General features: G+C 35.6%; 1 protein-coding gene across 1 annotated transcript; it reads left to right on the top strand.

Annotated features, from left to right (window-relative positions):
- Positions 1–4,394: 4,394 nt before the first annotated feature.
- si:ch211-130m23.2 lies at positions 4,395–18,520 on the top strand. Its single transcript, NM_001114689.1, has 7 exons — positions 4,395–4,728; positions 4,819–4,860; positions 4,945–5,005; positions 8,147–8,294; positions 8,408–8,504; positions 12,752–13,008; positions 17,832–18,520. Exons 1-7 carry the CDS (start codon positions 4,467–4,469, stop codon positions 18,288–18,290), a joined length of 1,326 nt encoding a protein of 441 aa, NP_001108161.1. The 5' UTR covers positions 4,395–4,466; the 3' UTR covers positions 18,291–18,520.
- The last annotated feature ends 2,500 nt before the right edge of the window (positions 18,521–21,020 follow it).

Genomic DNA, 21,020 nt, shown 5'->3' on the forward strand with positions numbered 1-21,020 from the left:
GGTGAGACTATTAATATTGTGTTACTTTAGGTTTTATTGCCTAATTTTGAAACTTTAGAACAGTAAAGTGCGTGGGTGGACAATAAAACGATCATTAACAGAAGTAAAGAGATCATAAAGAATTTAGAAAATGTATGGTTACACCTTGCTAACAAAAGTCATTTCATTTTCATGACTTCCCAGCAACCTTCAACACTTTGAAGGCAAAAGTTTTCTGATCAATTTTTATGTCTTGCAAAGCCAGTGCAGAGTTTTACCATGTTAATAGAAACACTAAAACTAAAATCCATTGTACAGTGCCTGTATTAAATATTTATCTACAATGTTTTGACATTCAGTCATCTCTCTTTTGTCTTGCTTTGGCGCCTCAGTATGGAGCCAAAGATAAAGAGGTGAAATTATTCACCTAATCAAAAACACTGACAAAATGGGAAAAAACCAGCATCATTAACACTGCATGTATTATTATTGTTATAACACATTAGCATTGCTGATGTTCCTTCATCATTCTTGTACTGTTGTGTCAAAAAAGGCAAAGCTTGTCCATTTCAGAAAAACTCATCAGTGAAAAAAGACAACACAGGATCAAATTTCAAGTCACAACAATAAACAAACACAGTAGTGCTGAACTGCGTGCATGTAATTACATAATATTTTATCTTTAGTGAACACACTTTGTTACACCTGATTGGTGGCCTGTTTCTGTTTGTTTTCTCAATGTTTTCTTTTTGTTTTCATGTCCTGTTCTTGTCTCTTCCTGGTTGCCCTGCCTGGACGTGCCACCAGCTTGTGCTGTGATAGATACCGGACGAGCCCCCAATTTTTGTTATGGCCCAGATGCCTGAGGCTGGTTTTGGATCATAACAAAAAGTAAATATATGAATAAACAGCTAAAAATTAGGAGTTAATTGACCTTCAGGTTGACCTTCAGGTTATTGAAAGAAAGAAAAATCAAGATGAACTCTTTTGTGTAAAAGAAAACAAAGAATAAGAGCACATGAATAGCTTCAGGACTTAGCAAGGCCAAAATACTAAACAATATATGGCAAATTCCACTCTAAAATAACAGAATCAGAAACAGAACCAAAGACAAAAAATACAAAAAACTTTACTTTATCTGATTAGACTTCTATCAATTTGAAAACTCTTTATTCTTTTTCTCAAATGCCTGATATAAGTGAAATGTGTGTTTTTGTATTTTTATTATATCTATTTTGTCTGTTAACTTTAAAACCGTTTGATGGTTGATTATTGGTCAAATGTTTAGTCATGTTTAATCTGGTATCAGCAGGCGAGGTCACAGTCGCACAGTCTTCTCTATAAAATCAGTGATTGGTACTTGATAGCTTGTGAGTTATGCAATATTTGACGTTTGAAACATTTTTTCAAACTGCAAAAGCTGAAGTTTAGTTTAAGGTTCAACACATTAAGTCTTGAGATTAGATTTAACTGAAAATGACCTTTGTAGTAGAAATATCTTCTTTTTTTATTGATCTATCTATAAAACCATACAAAAAAAAAAAAAAAAAAAACTCTTAAAATTATAAAACATTTTGTTGTTCCTTTAAGGGTGAGTCCCCATACATAGTTTTGACCAATTCCATGTTAATCTTAAGTACCTATAGAGTACTACTGCATTCTTCATATCACCAAATAGTCTTTAGTTTTATTGGATCTATATAAAAAAAAGATACAGCTTTACGATTATTTCAGGTAATGCAGAGCTAATGAAGGCAAGTACAGGTTATATAAGCTAACTAACATTCTGTGTTGGGTAAAAATATTTTATTTTACTTGGTGTATATTGTATACGCTTATTTAAAAATAAAATAAACTTCCAAAAGTAGCCTACCTAATAACAAATTTGACATGGGGAAGGGATTAGGCATGCGTACAGATGAAATGGTGTCTTTTTGTATTGACAGTATGGTGTGTGAATTATAAAATCAAGTAAAACACAGCAAATTTCTGTCAATGCTGAATCGTAAGCTATGACATCAGCAAGAACTGCCGTCACACAGGAGAAACATCCAGCTGTTATAGTGTGATATTTGTAATGGAGGCCAGTGACTGCTATGCGAGTGCTGTGCTGGAACAGCTGCTCTGTCTGACATGCGCTCATAGCAGGCAGGTGATGTCAAACCCAAGTGGTTTCAACAGATAGTGGCTATTTATTTAAACTCATGAAAAACTAATGCTACTTTAAAGATATTAGAGTACTCGTTTGCTGTTAGTCTCTCAACAACAGATGAACTGAGCTAGTGAGCAGCTACTATGAAAACAGATTACTTGGAAACAGTCATGAATTTTTTTTACCTTATCTATATTTAGGACTAAATTGTAGCATTTGTTTAAAAAGAAGAAAAAATAAATTCTTTCTTTTTACAATGCAATGATAAGTTGTAAAAATATACAATAATTTGGTAGTTGGGCTTAGAAGTTACTAGCAGTGTTATGTTTGATACAGCAGAAAAAAGTCAAATAGCTTCTTTTCGAGATGTATACGTGATGTACTTTTAATTTTGAGTTGGACAGCAGTGGTTTCCATGTTTTTTTTTTTTTTTAAACAATCTTGGTGAGCACCCACATATACCTTTCAGACAGCTTCCTCTTGTGTCCACAGTTACTCCTGTTGAATGTGGTTTATGCTTTGCTGACAGTACCCTGGATAATTTGCCTTTTGATACATCACAAAGACTTGCTGTCCTGGTCACAGGTGCCAGCAAAGAAGTGTAACAACAATTTGTCCCCTTTTGTGCACTTGAATTCAGAAGGACGGTGCTTAACTCTGCATGAAATAAAACAATAGAAACGATCAGATTTTGTTATGATTTTATTGGTTATAAATGGGAATTGCATTGGTTGTAATGGTCATATGGGCCTCTAATTGGCATTAAAGTAATGGTTTTATTGGTTATAAATGGAAATGATTGCATTTTCTTTCTTGAAAACTGTAATGATCATATGAACATCTAATCGTTATTATTTGACATAAACTGTGTATATTGAAGCCACAATTATAAGCCCTCCAGGGATTTTTTTTCCTCTTTCAAATATTTGAAGAAATTATGTTTAACAGAGCAAGGAATTTTTCAAAGTATGTACTAAAATATTTATTCTTCTGAAGTCTTTATTATTATTATTAATATTATTAGTATTATTTAGGCTAGAATAAAAGCCGTTTAAACAAAAATTAAGGTCAACATTAATAGCCTTCTTATGATTTTTTTTAAATTGTCTACAGAACAAACTGCAGTTTCTGTGATGGTTCTTCTTTCAGCAGGGTTTTATTTTTTAGGTTGTGACTTTTTACACTGACAAACATTTAAATGTCTGTAATAATTCAAAGTTAGAAATGACAAATTGTCACTTGCCTATGTCATAAAAAAGGTAAAAGTTCAATTCAGCTCAGGAAGATTGGCAAGACAGTGGTCTTCCTGAGCAAAACTGGATATGGTTTACATGTAGCATGTGCTGCTATCTAGTGGACAATTTCAATTTCTTATTTTTTAACAGTCTAAATTTAATAATTTTTTTCTTTTTCGTTTTTTTTATTAACAACAGAAAAAAAAGATTATACATCAGGATGTATAAAATATGCCAGAGTAACTAATTAAAAATTTTCTTGGATCCTTTTTTTCTTATGAATGTGAAATTTATTTAAAATAAATAAATAAAAATAAACAAATAAAAAACAAGAAATGCAAATTCATTTTATTGAAATTTTCTTTTCATTGAAAATCAGTTTATTTGTTCACCCAATTTTTGTTTAATGGATATATGATTTCTCCAACACGTTTCTAATCATAATAGTTTTAATAACTCATCTCTAATAACTGATTTATTTGATCTTTGCTATGATGAAAGTAAATAATATTTTACTAGATATTTTTCAAGACACTTCTATACAGCTTAAATTGACATTTAAAGGCTTAACTCGTTAATAAGGCAAGTTAGGGTTCTTCAACGTAAAAATATGTTTAATTCTTTAACTTTAAAATATATTTTTCTAACTTACAATATCTCTGAAGAATCAGTTCTGCTCTTATAAAATAGTGTTCTATAGGTATGGCAAATACAAATACGATAGCCAAGTCCTGTGGAGTAATTGGGAAACCAACTTTGTCTTAAAGTCACTGTAAAATAAAGTTCAATAGAGTTTTTTTTAAACAAACACAATATAATTTTATACCAACTTTTGAAAAAAGATATGTCTTTTTTAAGCCTTAAGTCTAAATATATTTATCTGTATATACACCTATTATTTCAAATAACCCCACACCTTTAATTTACAATGGCTGCGTCTGCTCTTACATAAAAAAATATAATAACTACGCCACACCCACATCTGAAAGTGATTTGCATACGGATTGTTTCCTGATGTGTGTGCGCACGTGAGCACTATAAAGTATTCCATTCAGGTCAGGTAGACGCTAGAAACTGATAATCTGGCTTCCGGAGGCACGATGTCGCTCACTGTGAAAAACATTTCTGTCATTTACAATCCTATCAATCAGAACAATACTTTCACCAGCGGGGATTATATATCGGGACAAGTCATTCTGGATGTGGTGAAAGACACTCAAATGCAGTCGCTGAGTGTGAAAATTAAAGGGAAAGCAAATGTTTGCTGGTCAGAGCATTACGGTAAAACCACTGTTTGTTATTCGGATAAAGAAAAGTTTTATTCGGTGGAGAGGTTTTTTGTTCGGACTGACACAAAACAAGGTAGGTGTCTGCTCTACTCTTTTAGTTTTTGACATTGAAGCCTAGTCGATTTAATCAGCATTTTGCATGTGATGTAACTTGATCTGTTAGGCACTGACCATGAGATGCTGAAGGATCCATCTGGACAGCCTTGTAAGTGTTTTGATTGTTATTATTGAAAAAAATGAACAGAAAAAAATATGCTTATTTTCTTTATTTACTTTTTTGACTTGTTAGACTCTTCGGTGGTGGCCCCAGGTCGTCATCTTTACCCTTTCACCTTTCAGTTGCCCTTACAGTAAGTATTTTAAAAGGAAAATTGGCAACACTTTACAATAACAGTACATAGATAATGATATACTAATATGTAAACTAAACGTTTTATTATTATTATTATGAAATAGTGATGAGTTAAGGAATGCACTAATCTTTAACTTACTTAAATACATCATCACATGAGTTACGCGAGTCACATGATTTCATGTGTGAATAATTAGGCTACCTGTTGGAACAAGTTTGGACTATTTGAAGTCACTATTTATAGTATTAACAAACCACTAATAACACTACTAGCTTAATAAACTACTAATTAGCTGTTTATTATTAGTTAGTAAGATAAATTGGGGTTATGTTTGGGTGGGACTGGGGATGCAGAAAAAAGATAATATTTTATAACTATTAATTAATAGTTATTATCTTAGTAATAGGCTGGTAAGCCAGTAGTTAATGGTATGAATTGTGACCTAAAGTGCTACTCATGTTTGTTAATTAATGTGTTAATTATCACTAATCAATTATCACTTATTATCGTTTAATGTAACTTTGTCATTACTTCGGCACGATATCATTTACTCATTCTTAACTCTTCAAACTCCTGTGTTAAAGAGCCCATATTACGGGTTTTTGAAAATTCCCCTCCATGTAGTGTGTAACAGCTCTAAGTGAAGTGAAGTATCCAGCTAAGGCTTAAATCTGTAAGAGTACAGTGTTTAAAACGGTTGATTCATCTATAAAAGAGTCGACTCATAGTGCTTCAAATGAGTCGTCTTGATACCGAGTCATTATGTGTTTCGCCATGACGTACTAACGAAACCAAGTTATTCACGTGCACGCGAAACCCGGGAGATTTGAAACCTGCGGCCCCGCCCTCTGACACAGAAACCCAGACACACACGCACACACACACACACACACACACACACACACACACACACACACACACACACACACACACACACACACACACACACACACACGCCGGTTGGTTGAAGTGAAGATGGATATTATTGAGCATCTACCCAAAGATGAAACCTCAGCATTATAACAAAGCAGTTGGAAACTACTGTAAACTTCTGCAAACTACATGATACAAAGAATACTTCATCGGCGTTTGTTAAAAAAAAGATCAGTAAAGAGTAACTTACTGATGGACGTCAGGATGGGTTTCTTCCTCCATTTCTCAAGTGTAAGTACGTGTGATTAAAGTTGCCTCGTTGACTCTAGCTTGCAAATGTATTTAGTTGTGATTTGTTACTTGTAACCGCGTGTACTGTATCAGGTTAACTGGCTATATTCTCTTATCGCGTGCAAAGTCACGTTAAAAACGCGACATGTGCCGCTTTGTTTACGGAGCTCCGTGGAAGAGGGTAGTGTGTGCGTGCGCGCGTTTGTGTCCGGAGGTATGTGTGTTTGTGTATGTGCACGCGTGTTGTCGTCCGGAGGTGTGTGTGTGTGTGTTTTTGTGTGTGTCTGTGAAAAAAAGCAGAGTGAGACAAGCTAGGAGATCTCCTCGACAGTTGTTGGAGTTTTTGCTCAATAAAATAGTTAGTCTTCTGTATTTTCAAGTCCATAGTCTGTATTTACATTGACCCACTGGCAGCTAAAATCCACGCCTACACTATCGAGCGTGTATGAACTGTGATTACTTTTATATTGCTGATTAGCTGTTGGGCATTTCACTCTCTGACTGAAGGCAGCCGACCAATCGCAACAGACTGTTATCGGTCCAATCAGCGCAGATTAGCTTCGCGCTAAGGAGGGGTTTGGTAACAAATGAATCACTGGACGATTCATACAGGAGTCGCTGGGATAATTAGGTAAAAATAAATGCAGATTATAAGACCATGAAAGTGTTTTTTGACCTTGCATGCATATTAGACTGTTGTTGGAGACCCTCACAACCAAGATATGACCCTATTTCATGTATAATATGGGCTCTTTAAACATTACAGTTCAATAAAACAGTTAAACAATAAAAAAAGTTTTCTGTCTACATCAAAATGAACAGTTTAAACACAGGAGTTCATGAGTAGTTAAGAATGTGTTAATGATAATGTGCCCCTCCAAGTAAAGTGATGACATAAGAATACATTAACATTTCATGTTGGTTACATTTATCTTGCGCTGTGTTAGGCTTAATACATTAATGTAATAATCAATACAATAATTAACAAATATGTTGTAGTTAAGTTAGTTTTTGATTAGCACATGCCTTAACTCATATAATTAACATATGAATAAATCATTATTCATTTACTGTTACTGTAATGTATTGCTGCATAATACTGTATATCATTTCAGCATCAATATCAGAATGTACGAATCTGCAATAGTCACATCGGAGGATCTGCATTATTGAGTTGGGATTGTAATTAACTAGAAAACACAGAATTTTTTAGGCCTGCATTTGATGTGTCTATGCAAGATTTCAAGCGAATTTAAACCATTTGGGCACTTGAAATTATAAAATGTGTAGCTTTAACAAAGACGTGGATCACAGAATCTTTTCAAATTTGTCCTGAGAAGATGTGACTAAGAATGGATGTTGTTGAATAGTTTTATAAGGGTTTTAGAGTTATTTTACAATTGATCTTTTAATTTCTGTGCCTTAATACTGTTAGACTCTCCAGAAAACCGTAAAGCACTGTTTATTTAATTTGTATCTTTGTTTTTTTAATTTATGGTTGTAATATGTTTATTATTTTACGCATGTACAAAATCATCACAATCAATATAAAATGATGAATTCTTTCCAAATAGATTCATTAGTCATATTGTGAAATTCTGTTTATATATATATATATATATATATATATATATATATATATATATATATATATATATATATATATATATATATATATATATATAGCAGAAAAGCTAAATATCGCAATGTCAGTTTTTCCAATATGTAAAAATGTTACTGGCAAAAGAAATAAACAAGTTTAGTAGCTTATAACTTGCTTAGTAGTGAAAAGTGTTAATTCTTTGCACATTGAACACATATAAATGAACACAACTTCATAGTTAATCAGGCTTTTTTATTTATTGTTATTATATTAGCCTGTATTTATTTATATTTATTGTTTTGTAATTATATAGGCCTATTAGATCTTTAAGAATTTCAATCAATGAGACTTTCATGCTGTTCAATTTACAGGCACTTCCCATCATCCCTCAAAGGCTCAGTTGGAAAAGTTCTCTACACTTTGGAGACAAAACTATGCCGATCATTGCGTGTGTCTAGCAAAGCCAAAGCAGAGTTTAACTATGTTCCCAGTGCTGACATTTCCAATCCTGAGCTAATGGTAAGACTAAGACTAAATGCCATGTGGTGTTTTTCTAATCTACAGTATACCCAACGTTCCTCTCTGTCTTTTTGAGCATCAGTTGCCTAAGTATTATGTTTGTACTTGTTTAGGCTCCTCAGTATGGAACCATAGATAAACAAATGAAGTTCTTCAACTCTGGGAATGTCTCCATGAACATAAGCACTGAGAAAATGGCATACTATCTTGGTAAAACTTTTTATTAAAACACCTCTATAATGTTTATGTTCTTTGTCAATAAGTGCAAAGTAGATATGCACACTTTTCACCCAGACATTTCAAGGCAGCCTGTTTCTGTATGTTTTAAACAAGATGAAACTGCATGTGAAACTAGACATAAAACAAATTTGAGCTTCATGCTAACTCTGTCAGTAGTCTTGTATAGAAAAGATTAAGATGTTGAATGTGGTCTTTTCAGATATTGTGCTTCTACCATTTAAATAATTGACAAGGAAGCTACACATTTCAAGCTTGAAATCAGCCAGTAGCCCCCTCTCGCAACCAGCCCACACACCACTTGCACAACTGGTTATACCTGTTTATACTTCTCTGTTTAAATAGTCCAGCATAAACTCATGGATACACATAAACATCATTTAAAGAGATTGAATTACATGTATTCATATCCATGGGGTTAGTTTGATATCACTAAGTAGGACATTTATGTTGATCCTGGACTTGGATGTTGAACATTCCAATTAGATTTAAGGTATAAGTTTGTAATTTATGTCAAGTTTAGGCTTACTGTTAGGGTTATGTACTTGTATTTCATTTTTATCCAACTATTAATACACTCTGGTTTTAGGAATACAGTGCATCTGATTCACAGCTGTATTATTCACAGCAACAAGCAGACACTACAGATCTAAAGTGTCGTTAGAATCTTTAAAAGATGCTTGCTCAGCTGTTTAACTGTCAGCTTATGATTTGAATCCAACGCGGAAGAAAGTAATTCCTCATACAAAAGGGTTTTTGAGACTCCATGTTTGATTTTGTTTTTATATACATAATTATGCCGTCAAACTTTTGTATAAACGCAGTATTACACGCGTAGTAGTGTGATATGGCTGTATATTGGAACTGGTGGGGGCACTAAGGCACTCGGCCAAAACACTTACACGCCTCCCACCAGTGCCCATATACTGCCATATAACACTGCTACTTGTGTGATATTGCTCATATATATATATATATATATATATATATATATATATATATATATATATATATATATATATAATTTATTTTTTTTTTTTGATTATTGCAAATTTATTACAAATAGATAACCGAAAAAAACAAACAAACATATGTACATAAGTGTTCACAGCCTTTGCTTAATCCTTTGTTGATGCACCTTTGACAGCAATTACAGCCTCAAGTCTTTTTGAATTTGATGCCACAAGCTTGGCATACCTGTCTTTGGGAATGTTTGGCCATTGCTCTTTGCAGTACCCCTTTTAAGCTCTATCAGGTTGGATGGGAAGCAATGATGTACAGCCACTTTCAGATCTCTCCAGAGAGGTTCAATAGGATTTAGGTCTGGGCACTGGATGGGCCCCTCATGGACATTCACTGAGTTGATGTGAAGCCAGTCCATTGATATTTTGGCAGTGTGCTTTGTGTCAATAGCCCCTTTCACACATACAGACCTTTCCGGAAAATTACCGGCAATTTTCCGGAAAGGTTGTATGTGTGAACAGGTCCTTTTTGAAAATACCGGTAAATTCGTTCCGGTATTCGGTAAATTCGTTCAGGCTATTTTCCGGAAAGAGAAGTTGTAACATTACCGGTAATTTGCCAGAATGCTGCGCTATGTGAATGCAGAAGGAAGATTGCCGGAAAGAGCGCGTGCACGTCTAGACTTGCTGACGTGAGACGTCTGCTTTAGCCAATCAGAACACTTACCGTACGTTCACACCGAAAGCGGCGAGAGCGTCAAAGTAGCCGGAAGTCATTCATTTTCAATGAGAGCCGGCGGCGAGGAGCAGCGCGGCGCGTCTTCGCCGGCGTGAGCGTCGAGGAGAGTTGAAATGAACTTTATGGTAATGAGCTATGACGCGGTTCGGCGGCAAGCAATCAGAATGAAGACGTCCATCGCTTGATAGCAGTTCAGAGAACACAGACCTGTGAACTTTGGTTCCGACCACAGTTGTTCCCAAGGGTTTGATTATTGCGGTCGCCGGATTTCCAATTATTTAAAAATTTTTCCTACAGGAACATACATTAAATAAGTTACTGGTGAGTTACTGATGTTCATTAATGATATATAAATTTATCTTAAAAAAAGCGTGAATCTCACGCGATGTGACAGTACAAAACAGTACTGCTGCTTCAGGATATTTTAGACATATGGACACATATTGGATAAATAGAGCAAAGCCACACCACACGCAACTTGATCTTCCATTGTTGTATGAATTTGATAAGAAGTGCGCAACATTTTCACGCTAGAAACATGTTTTATGCAGGAATGTAACTGATATGCTGCAACGGCTCCTTTAAATATGAGATCAATGTAGCAAGTTGTGACGCTCTCGCCGCAGGAGCTGAAGGCAGAGAGCGTTGTCGCCAGGGCGGCCAGAGCGACCTTGGACGCTCTCGCCGTTTTCGGTGTGAACGTACGGTTAGACGCATTCACGTCCGCGCAGTTTGTGAGATTAAAAGCCTTTGAATATTTTCCCAGACGCGTTTAGCTGCTAGAAGTTAGTCAGATAACGTTTTTATGTTCTTCTTAATTCCAACTGTGTAAATAATCATCGATAAGATGCTTATGATAAGCCGCTGTTTGTTTACCTTCAAGCTTTGCGTGTGCCTGTGAAACAGCCTGTGAGCGCCAGCACACGCACATATTATGAACATCTCGACATGCGAAAGTGATCATATGTTTTCATCGAAGTTGTTCACAATACTGATCATCCACAGAGTTTGTAATGTAGTCAAATGTTTACAAATAGAAGCTCAGCCGTTTAAAGCTCATTTGTGGTGAATGATGTCAGAATTTACCGGTATTTTGGAATGGATGTGTGAACGGTCTTTTCTGGGAAAATTCCGTAACGTCCTCGCCTGTGTGAACAGCGCTTTTTTGAAAATACCGGTTAAGTCGTTTCGGAAATTTTGCAGATATTTACCGGTATCACTGTGTGAAAGGGGCTATTGTCCTGCTGGAAGATGAACCGCCGCCCTAGTCTGAGGTCAAGAGCACTATGGAGCAGGTTTCATTCAGGATGTCTCATTCTTTCCCTCTATCCTGACTAGTCTTCCAGTCCCTGCTACTGAAAAACATCCCCACAGCATGATTCTGCCACCACCATGCTTTACTGTAGGGATGGTATTAACCTGGTGATGAGCAGTGTCTGGTTTTCTCCAAATTTAACACCTGGCATTCACTTCAAAGAGTTAAATTTTAGTCTCATCAGACCAGAGAATTTAGTTTCTTATGGTCGGAGAGTCCTTCAGATGCCTTTTGGCAAATTCCAGGTGGGGAGTGGCTTCCTTCTGGCCGCTCTACCATACACGCCTGATTGGTGGATTGCGGCACAAATGGTTGTTTTTCTGACTAAGGCCCATCTCCCCCGATCACTCAGCTTAGATAGCTGGCCAGCTCTAGGAAGAACCCTGGTGGTTCCAAACATCTTTCACTTACAGATAATGGAGGCCACTGTGCTCATTGGAACTTTCAGAGCAGCAGAAAGTTTTCTGTAATCTTCCCCAGCCTTGTGCCACGAGACAATCCTGTCTCTGAGGTCTACAGACAATTCCTTTGTCTTCATGCTTGGTTTGTGCTTTGACATGCACTGTCAACCCATAGACAGGTGTATGCTTTTTTTTAAATCACATCCAATCAACTGAGTTTACCACAGGTGAACTCCAATTAAGCTGCTGAAACATCTCATGAATGATCAGAGGAAGAATGTACCTGAGCTTAATTTAGAGCTTCACAGCAAAGGCTGGGAATACTTATGTACATATGATTTTTTAGGTTTTGTATTTTTAATAAATTTGCAACAATGTCAAAAAATCTTTTTTTCCACATTGTCATTATGTGGTATTGTGTGTATAATTTTGAGGAAATAAATGAATTAAATCCATTTTGGATTAAGGCTGTAACAAAAAATGTGGGGGAAAAGTGAAGAGCTATGAATACTTTCCGGATGCACTGTATATTATAGTTGGGGTTAGGTTTAGGTGTAGGGAATAAGTGTGTATTACGTTTTCTCACAGGACTGATGTTCCATTTACAGCTAATCAAGCATCACATCCACCACATACAGTTCACAGAACAGTCTTGAATTGTTTATCACACATTACATAATTCTGAATAACTGAATGACAGTTTTGTAAAAATGTCAGACAGAAACATAGTTTTCCATGTTAACATTTTATGTAATTGTAGATAAGTAATGATCTAATGACCCAATTGTTGTGTCTTTCTGCAGGAGAGGGCTTAAAAGTTTTGGCCGAAATTCACAATGGCTCTTCCCGAATAATCAAGCCAAAGTACTGCCTGTATGAAAAATACAGTTTCTTTGCCAAAGGAAGGAGAAAAATTCACACACATGACCTTCTTAAAGAGGTGGGGGAATCTGTTGAGCCAAACTCAAAGAAAACCATCACCACGGTGCTGACCATTCCTCCCAGCCTTACAGCCTCAATCCTAAACTGTAGGATCCTCAAGGTTGAGTACAGACTGAGGGTGAGTTACAGCTTTCTGTCAAAAATAAAAACTCACTAAATCAAATAGTTAAGTGTTTCAGTAAGCTGACCGGGGTGTCACTAGCCAATCTAGAGGCTTTGTACACTAGGCAGCTAAAGAAAATCACAAATTCAAGTTTTAGTGACACTGCTCATCCCCTTCACTCAGAGTTTCAGCTCCTTCCTTCCGGTCGCAGGTTTCTAGTATTAAGCTGCAGAACGAAACGATACAAAAATAGTTTCATACCAGCAGCCATTAGACATTTAAATAAGGCATAGACTAAAGCAGAGATGTTTTGGTGACTTGTATATTTTAGATCATTTTAAACATTTACTTGGGTGAGGGGGGGGGGGGGGGTGGACACTTAAAGTAACTATTTATTTATTCTTTATGTTTACGTTTTATGTCTTAATGTGCATTTGTTGTTGTTACTGTGTGAGTTCTTTTGTGTGGCACTGTTGTGAGATGAGGACTCTTGACTGCAAACCAAATCTACCTTCAGGTATAAAAAAAAGTAACTTGCCTACCTACCCATCTAAAGCAAAAGGTGCATTCAAATACATGCATGCATGCATACATGCATAAATACATGCATGGTGGCTCAGTGGTTAGCACTGTCACCTTACAGCAAAAAGGTATCTTGTTCATTTGTGTTTACATGGGTTTCCTCTGGGTGCTGTTGCTCCTATAGTCCAAAGACATGTGGTATAGGTGAATTTTGTAAACAAAATTGGCTGTAGTGTATGTGTGTGTGCGTGAATAAGAGAGTTTATAGGTGTTTCCCAGCACTGAAGTTAGTATACCTTTAGTTCTGCATAAAACATATGCCAGAGATGCCAAAGCAACACAGTAAAATCTTCAGAGTAAAATTTACTCAGTTCAGAGAACATTTGGTCCCTCTCTAAATTGAGCAAAATTTACTCAGCAGCAGAGTTAAAGTTAATGAAACAATGATGGGGTTATTTAAGTGATGATTGAGCACTGATGATGAACACCTGCTGTTAATAAGCAGAAACGGAGAAGAGAAACACAAAACTACATCTACCTTCAGTCACAGCCGTAGATTAAATAAACTGAAATAAAACACATTAAATCTCTCAAAGTCTCAGCAAAGGATCATTAAGTAACTCCACAAACAGCAGCTTTACTTATTAATAACCTGTTTGGCCTTATTTCTGCCACACTCTATAAAATTACATATAGTGATAATATAAAGAATTAACTTTTTTTTTTTACAACATTAAAAAAAAAAAAAAAACACTTTTTGTGTTTAAGCTGTCACCATTGAGGAGAACAGTAGCTGCTTTACTTGGACTCTGACTCGATTTCTGCTGTTAGTTTTTCTTTGTTTGCCAAATAGTGTATTGTGGCAAATATTGTATAAAGAGAGCAGGGGCCTGTTTCAGTAAGGAGGTTCAAACAACTCAGAGTTTAAACTTGAACTCTGAGTTGATTTACTGAGAGATTAAAAACTCAGAGTTTTCGGTTTCAGAACAGCTGATCTGAGTTGGGTCAATCAACTTCGAGTAGACCAACTCAGAGTTAAGCGCGCACACCGTGACTTTAAAAAGGCATTATCAATGGAGCGCAGACATTACGAGTGACTATGGCAACATCTTATAAAAGAGATCACAATTTCTTTCTCCAGCTGAACTTGATGTTCTCATGCAAAGTTATAGCAAATATGAGTGTGTATATATTTGAAAAGAAACAACCATCAGTGAAGAAGAGACAGTTAGCGTGGGAAAACAGCTGCTCAAGTTAATGCCTAATTTCACTTTTTAAGTATTTAAATATTTAAGTATAATAAAATAAGTAATGTAATTTGTGACGTTTATATATTTTTTTCTAAACTTTTTTATACATTTATTAGTTTTAAATGATTTAACAGTGCACTTGTGTGTCTGCCTTTTTTATTGATCAAGTGATAGAGGTTAATATAACATTTAGAAGGTAAGCAGTACTAAAAATAATTTTTAGAAAGAATAATAATCCCATTAATCTAGTTACATGCATGTCGAAGGTGAATTTAATTTAATTATTTATTAAAAAAAGGATAAGCTTTTCTCGTACAGTTCTTCTGTGTGTGACTAAAATGTAGGCAATAGCTATGTTTCCATCCAAATATATTACATAAATTTATGTGCAAAACTGGAATATTGCATAAAAGATGCGAATAAAATTCCATCCAACGAGTCAAAGAGAAAAAAATCTTCACTTCCTGATTAAACTGGCACCAAATATCAACAGTAAAAACAGAATTTACTGTGGTAGAAGAAGCTGCGTCAATATATTCTTTATTTAGCCTAATTAATGTACTTGCGCCTCGATGTCAGAAGACAATGCTGAAACACAATGAACACGTGGGGGCCATGAGACACGGAAACGCTTGACACGCACCAGACGTTCGGAGGTAATTAATAATATACACTAATACTGAAACAGTTAAGGCATTTTAGAATGACTAAAACAATATTTAAGACATTTTACAGTGTGCTCAGCTTGCTGGTTTGTCCATTTACACACATTTTCATTATCATATGATCATGATCTTTTTTTTAATGTACGTACTGTAATTTGTTTAGTAAAAGTGTTTCCATCGTAGTTTATGCGCACATATTCTATCGAATAAAAGTTTATCCTACTCAGTTATGCACGTTTTTTATGCATATTTTAAAAAGTTATGTGCATCATGACGTTTCTATCAATCGTTTTTATGCACGTATCCAAAATGAGCATTAAAATAGGTGGGTGGAAACGTAAGGCTAAGGCGAGAAATGCCGCTTCATCTTTAAAAAAGGGGAGGAGACAGACAGAAACTCTGAGTTTAGAGAATAAAACCTGCTTCTGACCAGGTTAGATTCACAGAGTAAGTTACCACAGTAACTGACTCTGAGTTAAAGTTACCTTTCTTTCAGAAACAGGCTTGACTTACCCTGCTTTCTCGAGTTTAACAAACCTGCCATTTTGAAAACCGAGAGTTTCTCTCATTTCAGGGTTAAAATACTCTGAGTTTTCAGTTAACCTCTTTTCTGAAACAGGCCCCAGGTGTTCTCTGGATAATTGACTCTGTGATGGGTTAGTCATTGGTCAAATCAGTAAAATTGGTTTTGACTTATTAAGTTTGAATAATGTATCACAAAAGGAGCACTGTATTAAGAAAATGGAGCTCACCAATACCTTTATCAGATCACATTGAACATCTCAAAGACTCAAAGCCCACAGACATAAAGAATCAGCGTTTGCTTCTCAACTATGGTGAGTTTTATTTTCCTACAGTGCATGCTGGGAACTATGGATGAATGTCGTATTATTGTCTTAACATGCACAGCAGCCAAAAAAAATCTCTAACCACTGTTGAGATAGATACACTGATTATTGATGTCTGTGTCTCTAAAGTGATTTAGATGCTCAATGTATTTTAATATAATACCACAGTTGAGATCCATTCTCTTGAATAACACTGAACTTTGTTTCTTATATGATAATCCATCATTTAATCATAATTTCTTGTACAGTTACTGTTATCAAGAGTAAGAATTCACACAGGATCAATCTACTTGATCACATGTGCACTTTTTATACTTGTTATTGCAAGTAAAGAAAATTAACATTAGAAATTGAGTCCAAGTAAATCAACCACTTTTCTCCATGATGGTGACATCAGGCGAAAAAAAAAAAAAACTTTTTTTTTTTTTTTTGTAAAATGTAAATAACTAAAACGGTTAATTCTCAATAAATCTCATATGGACTTTTGTGAACATCTGACTGAAATAAAGTCAATCAGGTAACCAATGAGCGAAGCTGCTGCTGCTTCTCTTCTGTTTCTGCTTATTAACAGCAGGTGTCATCATCAGTGCTCAATCATCATGTAATTAACCCCATCATTGTCTCATTAACTTTAACTCTGCTGCTGAGTAAATTTTGCTCAATTTAGAGAGGGACCAAATGTTATCTGAACTGAGTAAATTTTACTCTGAAGATTTTACTGTGAAGACAAGGTAAGTTTGTTTAAATAGCACAATTCATACACAATGGTAATTCAAAGTGCTTCATAAAAACAGTAATAAAAGAAAGAACAAAGAATAAAATGATTAAAAACAGATAATAACAGATTAAAATGTATTAAAACAATACTAGAGTAATTGGTGTAGTTCATTCTGCTGTGGCGACCCTGATAAATCAACAACAAAGCCGAAAGTGAGTGAGTGACATTATGCAATGCCTCAGACCAATCAAAAGTGGTTTATGCCAGTTTTGAGTAGGTGCTGATGCCACTGTCATAAGTGGCATCAAAGTATCATTAAATCCTTGACTCCAGAGATATTTCACCATGTCATTGATCACGTGTGTTTTAGGTTTATTTTACTTCATCTCTTTTTGTTTGTTTATTGCTTATTTGTTGTTTATTTTGTACATTTTCACACAGATGTATTCAGCTGCATGACTTATTTGCATCTACAGTATCTGTCATATGACATTTTTTAAATATTGAATAACTTAAATACCAGTCTATTTATTATACAATGTGATCATCATCGTTCGTTGACGTGGTCTGTCATGACTGCAGCAAAGAGCACCCAAACTGTCTGACTTGTAGGCTCTGTTTTCATCTCCATTACCCAAGTGTACTCGGCTCGTCTCATTGCCGTCTGCAGCCATGGTTCAAATCAAACACACTTAATGACACCTAAAGTGATGTGGACTGTGTGATCAAAGCTGGATCTTGATGTGTTTACAGTCCTTTAAAACAAGGCTCAAACAGAGATGACTTTATGTCTGTGCAGTCTCAATCAAATAATTGGTTTGTCATTTGTGTCTAGGTTTACCTGGATGTGAAATATGCATCAGATCCAGAGATCAAACTCCCAATAGTGGTTCTTCCTCTTCAGCCTGTATCAGGTGCAAATGGCTCTACAAAAAGTGACTTTGGAATTTGGAATCAGCCACAGCCAGGCAGTGCAGGCCCCAACCCGCCTCCTACAGCTCCATCAGCCCAATCACAAAATATCGCTGGACCACCTGGTCAGCTTGGTGCTCCTGATTACCCTGGACCTCCCGTTGGTCAGTTTTCACCTCCAAGTTACCCTGGACCTCCCCTGGATCAATTTGGGGCTCTTGCTTTTCCTGGACCTCCAGGTCAGTCCGCTCCCTCTTATTACAGTGGAGCTCCGGGCCAGTTTGGTCCTTCAGTTACACATCAGTCAAGCACATCAGCTCCACCTCCATATCAGGAGTTTAAGCTTTATCCACAGCTGCCAGATCAGCCAGAAAAATCTTGACAAAATCATTTTAGAATCACCTCATAGGCTCCTTTTATTGTTGTGTTGTTTAATAAAGTTTTAGTCGCACTGTAGTTTGGGGGACCATTTCTCCCTTTTAATGAACCAGTAACTATGACTGGCGTATTTGCTGAACGTCTGATTTGATGCTTATTTATAATTTGGTTGGTAATAAATTTAGGCACAGGGTAGAATTACAGGATCTCAAATGTGGTCATGCAGAATAATAAGGCATCAATAAAGTGCTAACAAACAGCCAATGTGCTAGTAATATGCATTGGTCCCTGAATGAATACAAGCCTTACTGCATCATATCAACAATGATCTATATTATTTTTTGCAAGTTACTAATTGACGCTTAATGAATAAATAAATCAGGCAATACGAATGTTATCACTCGATTGAATGGGCGTTTTCAGTGGTTATCAGTTGATCGATATGGGCCAGTAGAAGCCATCTGCGCCTACTAGTAGGCTTAGAAGGCTATTACTATCCATCCACTTGGTTAATCAGCTATAGATCACATTCAGCTGTGACCGGAAGTTAACGATTGAATTAAATTTCCCATTAATTGTATTTTGTTAACATCTACCCCTACACAACCCCAACTATCACAGTAATGTAAAAACTGGAGTCTCCAGGAGATCTGGAATCTTCTTTATTAGTGTAGCTGTTTAACCATGTGGATGGATGATAAAAGCCTTCTGACCCTACCAGTTGGCGCAGAATGCCCCTACTGGCCCATATCTATCAGCTGATAACCACTGACAGTGTCCATTTGTTTTGAAGTGAATTCAGTACTGTTCCTCAGTAGTGTTCTTTGCTGTATATATTTAAAGGGAAAATTATGTGTACCCTGTGTACCCAAATTGTTATAAAATGTAAGTGTTCTTAAAGGGATAGTACACCCCAAAATGAAAATGTTATTATATACTCACCCTTCTCTTTTTCCAAACCTGTTGAACACAAAATATATATTTAATATAGCTGTAACCATTGACTTTCAATAGTGTTAGTTTTTCCTACAATGGGAATCACGATACAGTTTTCCGGCTTGCTTGAAAATGTCATCTTTTGTGTTCAACAGAAGAAAGAAAAATTTAAAACCCCTTGTCGTGAGTAAATAGTAAATTTTCAGTTTTGGTTGAACAATCCCTTTAACAGGCAGACAAGCTTTTTATTGAATACTGTGACTCTATACTGCATGTTGACCAAGTAATGTATTTATGTATTCATGTATAAGTAAAATGAAATTGATTTTACTCACAAATGTTATAGGATCAGTCTTGTGAAAAAGGACAATTGAGGATTGTGTAGCTTATCATTGGATAAGTTCACACAGGTGTTGGCTACTCTTTAAAGCTACATATTACGATGTAACCTTAGGCCTTTTAGCAGTTAAAAAACAAACCAACGTAAAGTCTTGAAGAGGACCATTGCTTTAGTTGTGCTTGCCCTCTGTTCCTCAGCGTAAATGAATGTGTTTTGTGAAACCAGTAAAAACTATATAAACATTTCTTCCATTTTGTATGCCCTTATAAACATAATATAACATAAACATATTGAAAATACTATAATCCTTTTCAAATAAATATCAAATTTTAACCGATATAATCATTATCTAACTTTCAACTTCTGCTACTCTCACACTATACAGTGCGCACTCACCAGAATAGTTGGGGCTAGCTTTTCCAGTTTACAGATGATGTGACATGCGAAGGCTAATGACGCCTTCTGTTTTTCACAAGTCTGCCATTTTATTTTACAATATGAATCATTAAGCTTGTTTGAGATGTGAAAATCTATACAGAACTGTTGAACAGTGTTCTCTGCAAGTTCATGCTCATTGAGTCTGTGTGGTCTGCCTTGCTTGTTGCATGCTGGTATATGTGCTACATGTATATGAAATATGTTGATGCGTTTAACCTTTTCCTCAGTAAAACTGTAAAGAAGACTTTTAGTTGACACTGTGGTTCTTGTCGATTCAGAAAATGCAGTTCAGCAAAATTAATACATGGCACTCGATTATTCATTGTACTCCTGAAAATATTTTTGTGTAAGAAACTGGACATATTTTATGAATTATTTAATTTGTTAATTTACAACTTTTATAACAGGTTACAGCATTCATTGTTAGCACAATGAACAATACAACACACATTCTTTCTCTGTGTAAATAAACAGCATAAGCTAACGTGTACAGTTGTGTCTGCATATACGGCATTATGCAATAAGACATTCTTGCTCCAGACAGATGTGAAAGCATTCAGGACTATTTCATGGATAAATAAATGCTCAGTTTTTCATTCACTTTGTTCCTTCTGGCAATTTACATCGTTTCACTTTAGAAGACATCAATGTATCATCAGGAGCCACAGGTATAATTTTTTTTCTCTTTATATATATATATATATATATATATATATATATATATATATATATATATATATATATATATATATATATATATATTTATTCATTCATTCATTCATTCATTTTTTTTTTCAGCTTAGTCCCTTTATTAATCTGGGGTCCCCACAGTGGAATGAACCGCAAATTTATCCAGCATATGTTTTATGCAGCAGATGCCCTTCCAGCTGCTACCCATCACAGGGAAACAGCCATACACTCCCATTCACACACATACGCTATGGACAATTTTAGCGTACGCAATTCACCTATAGTGCATGTTTTTGGACTGTGGGGGAAACCGGAGCACCTGGAGGAAAT

This window comes from Danio rerio, chromosome 5, assembly GCF_049306965.1.
Source record: "Danio rerio strain Tuebingen ecotype United States chromosome 5, GRCz12tu, whole genome shotgun sequence".
Taxonomy (NCBI): domain Eukaryota; kingdom Metazoa; phylum Chordata; class Actinopteri; order Cypriniformes; family Danionidae; genus Danio; species Danio rerio.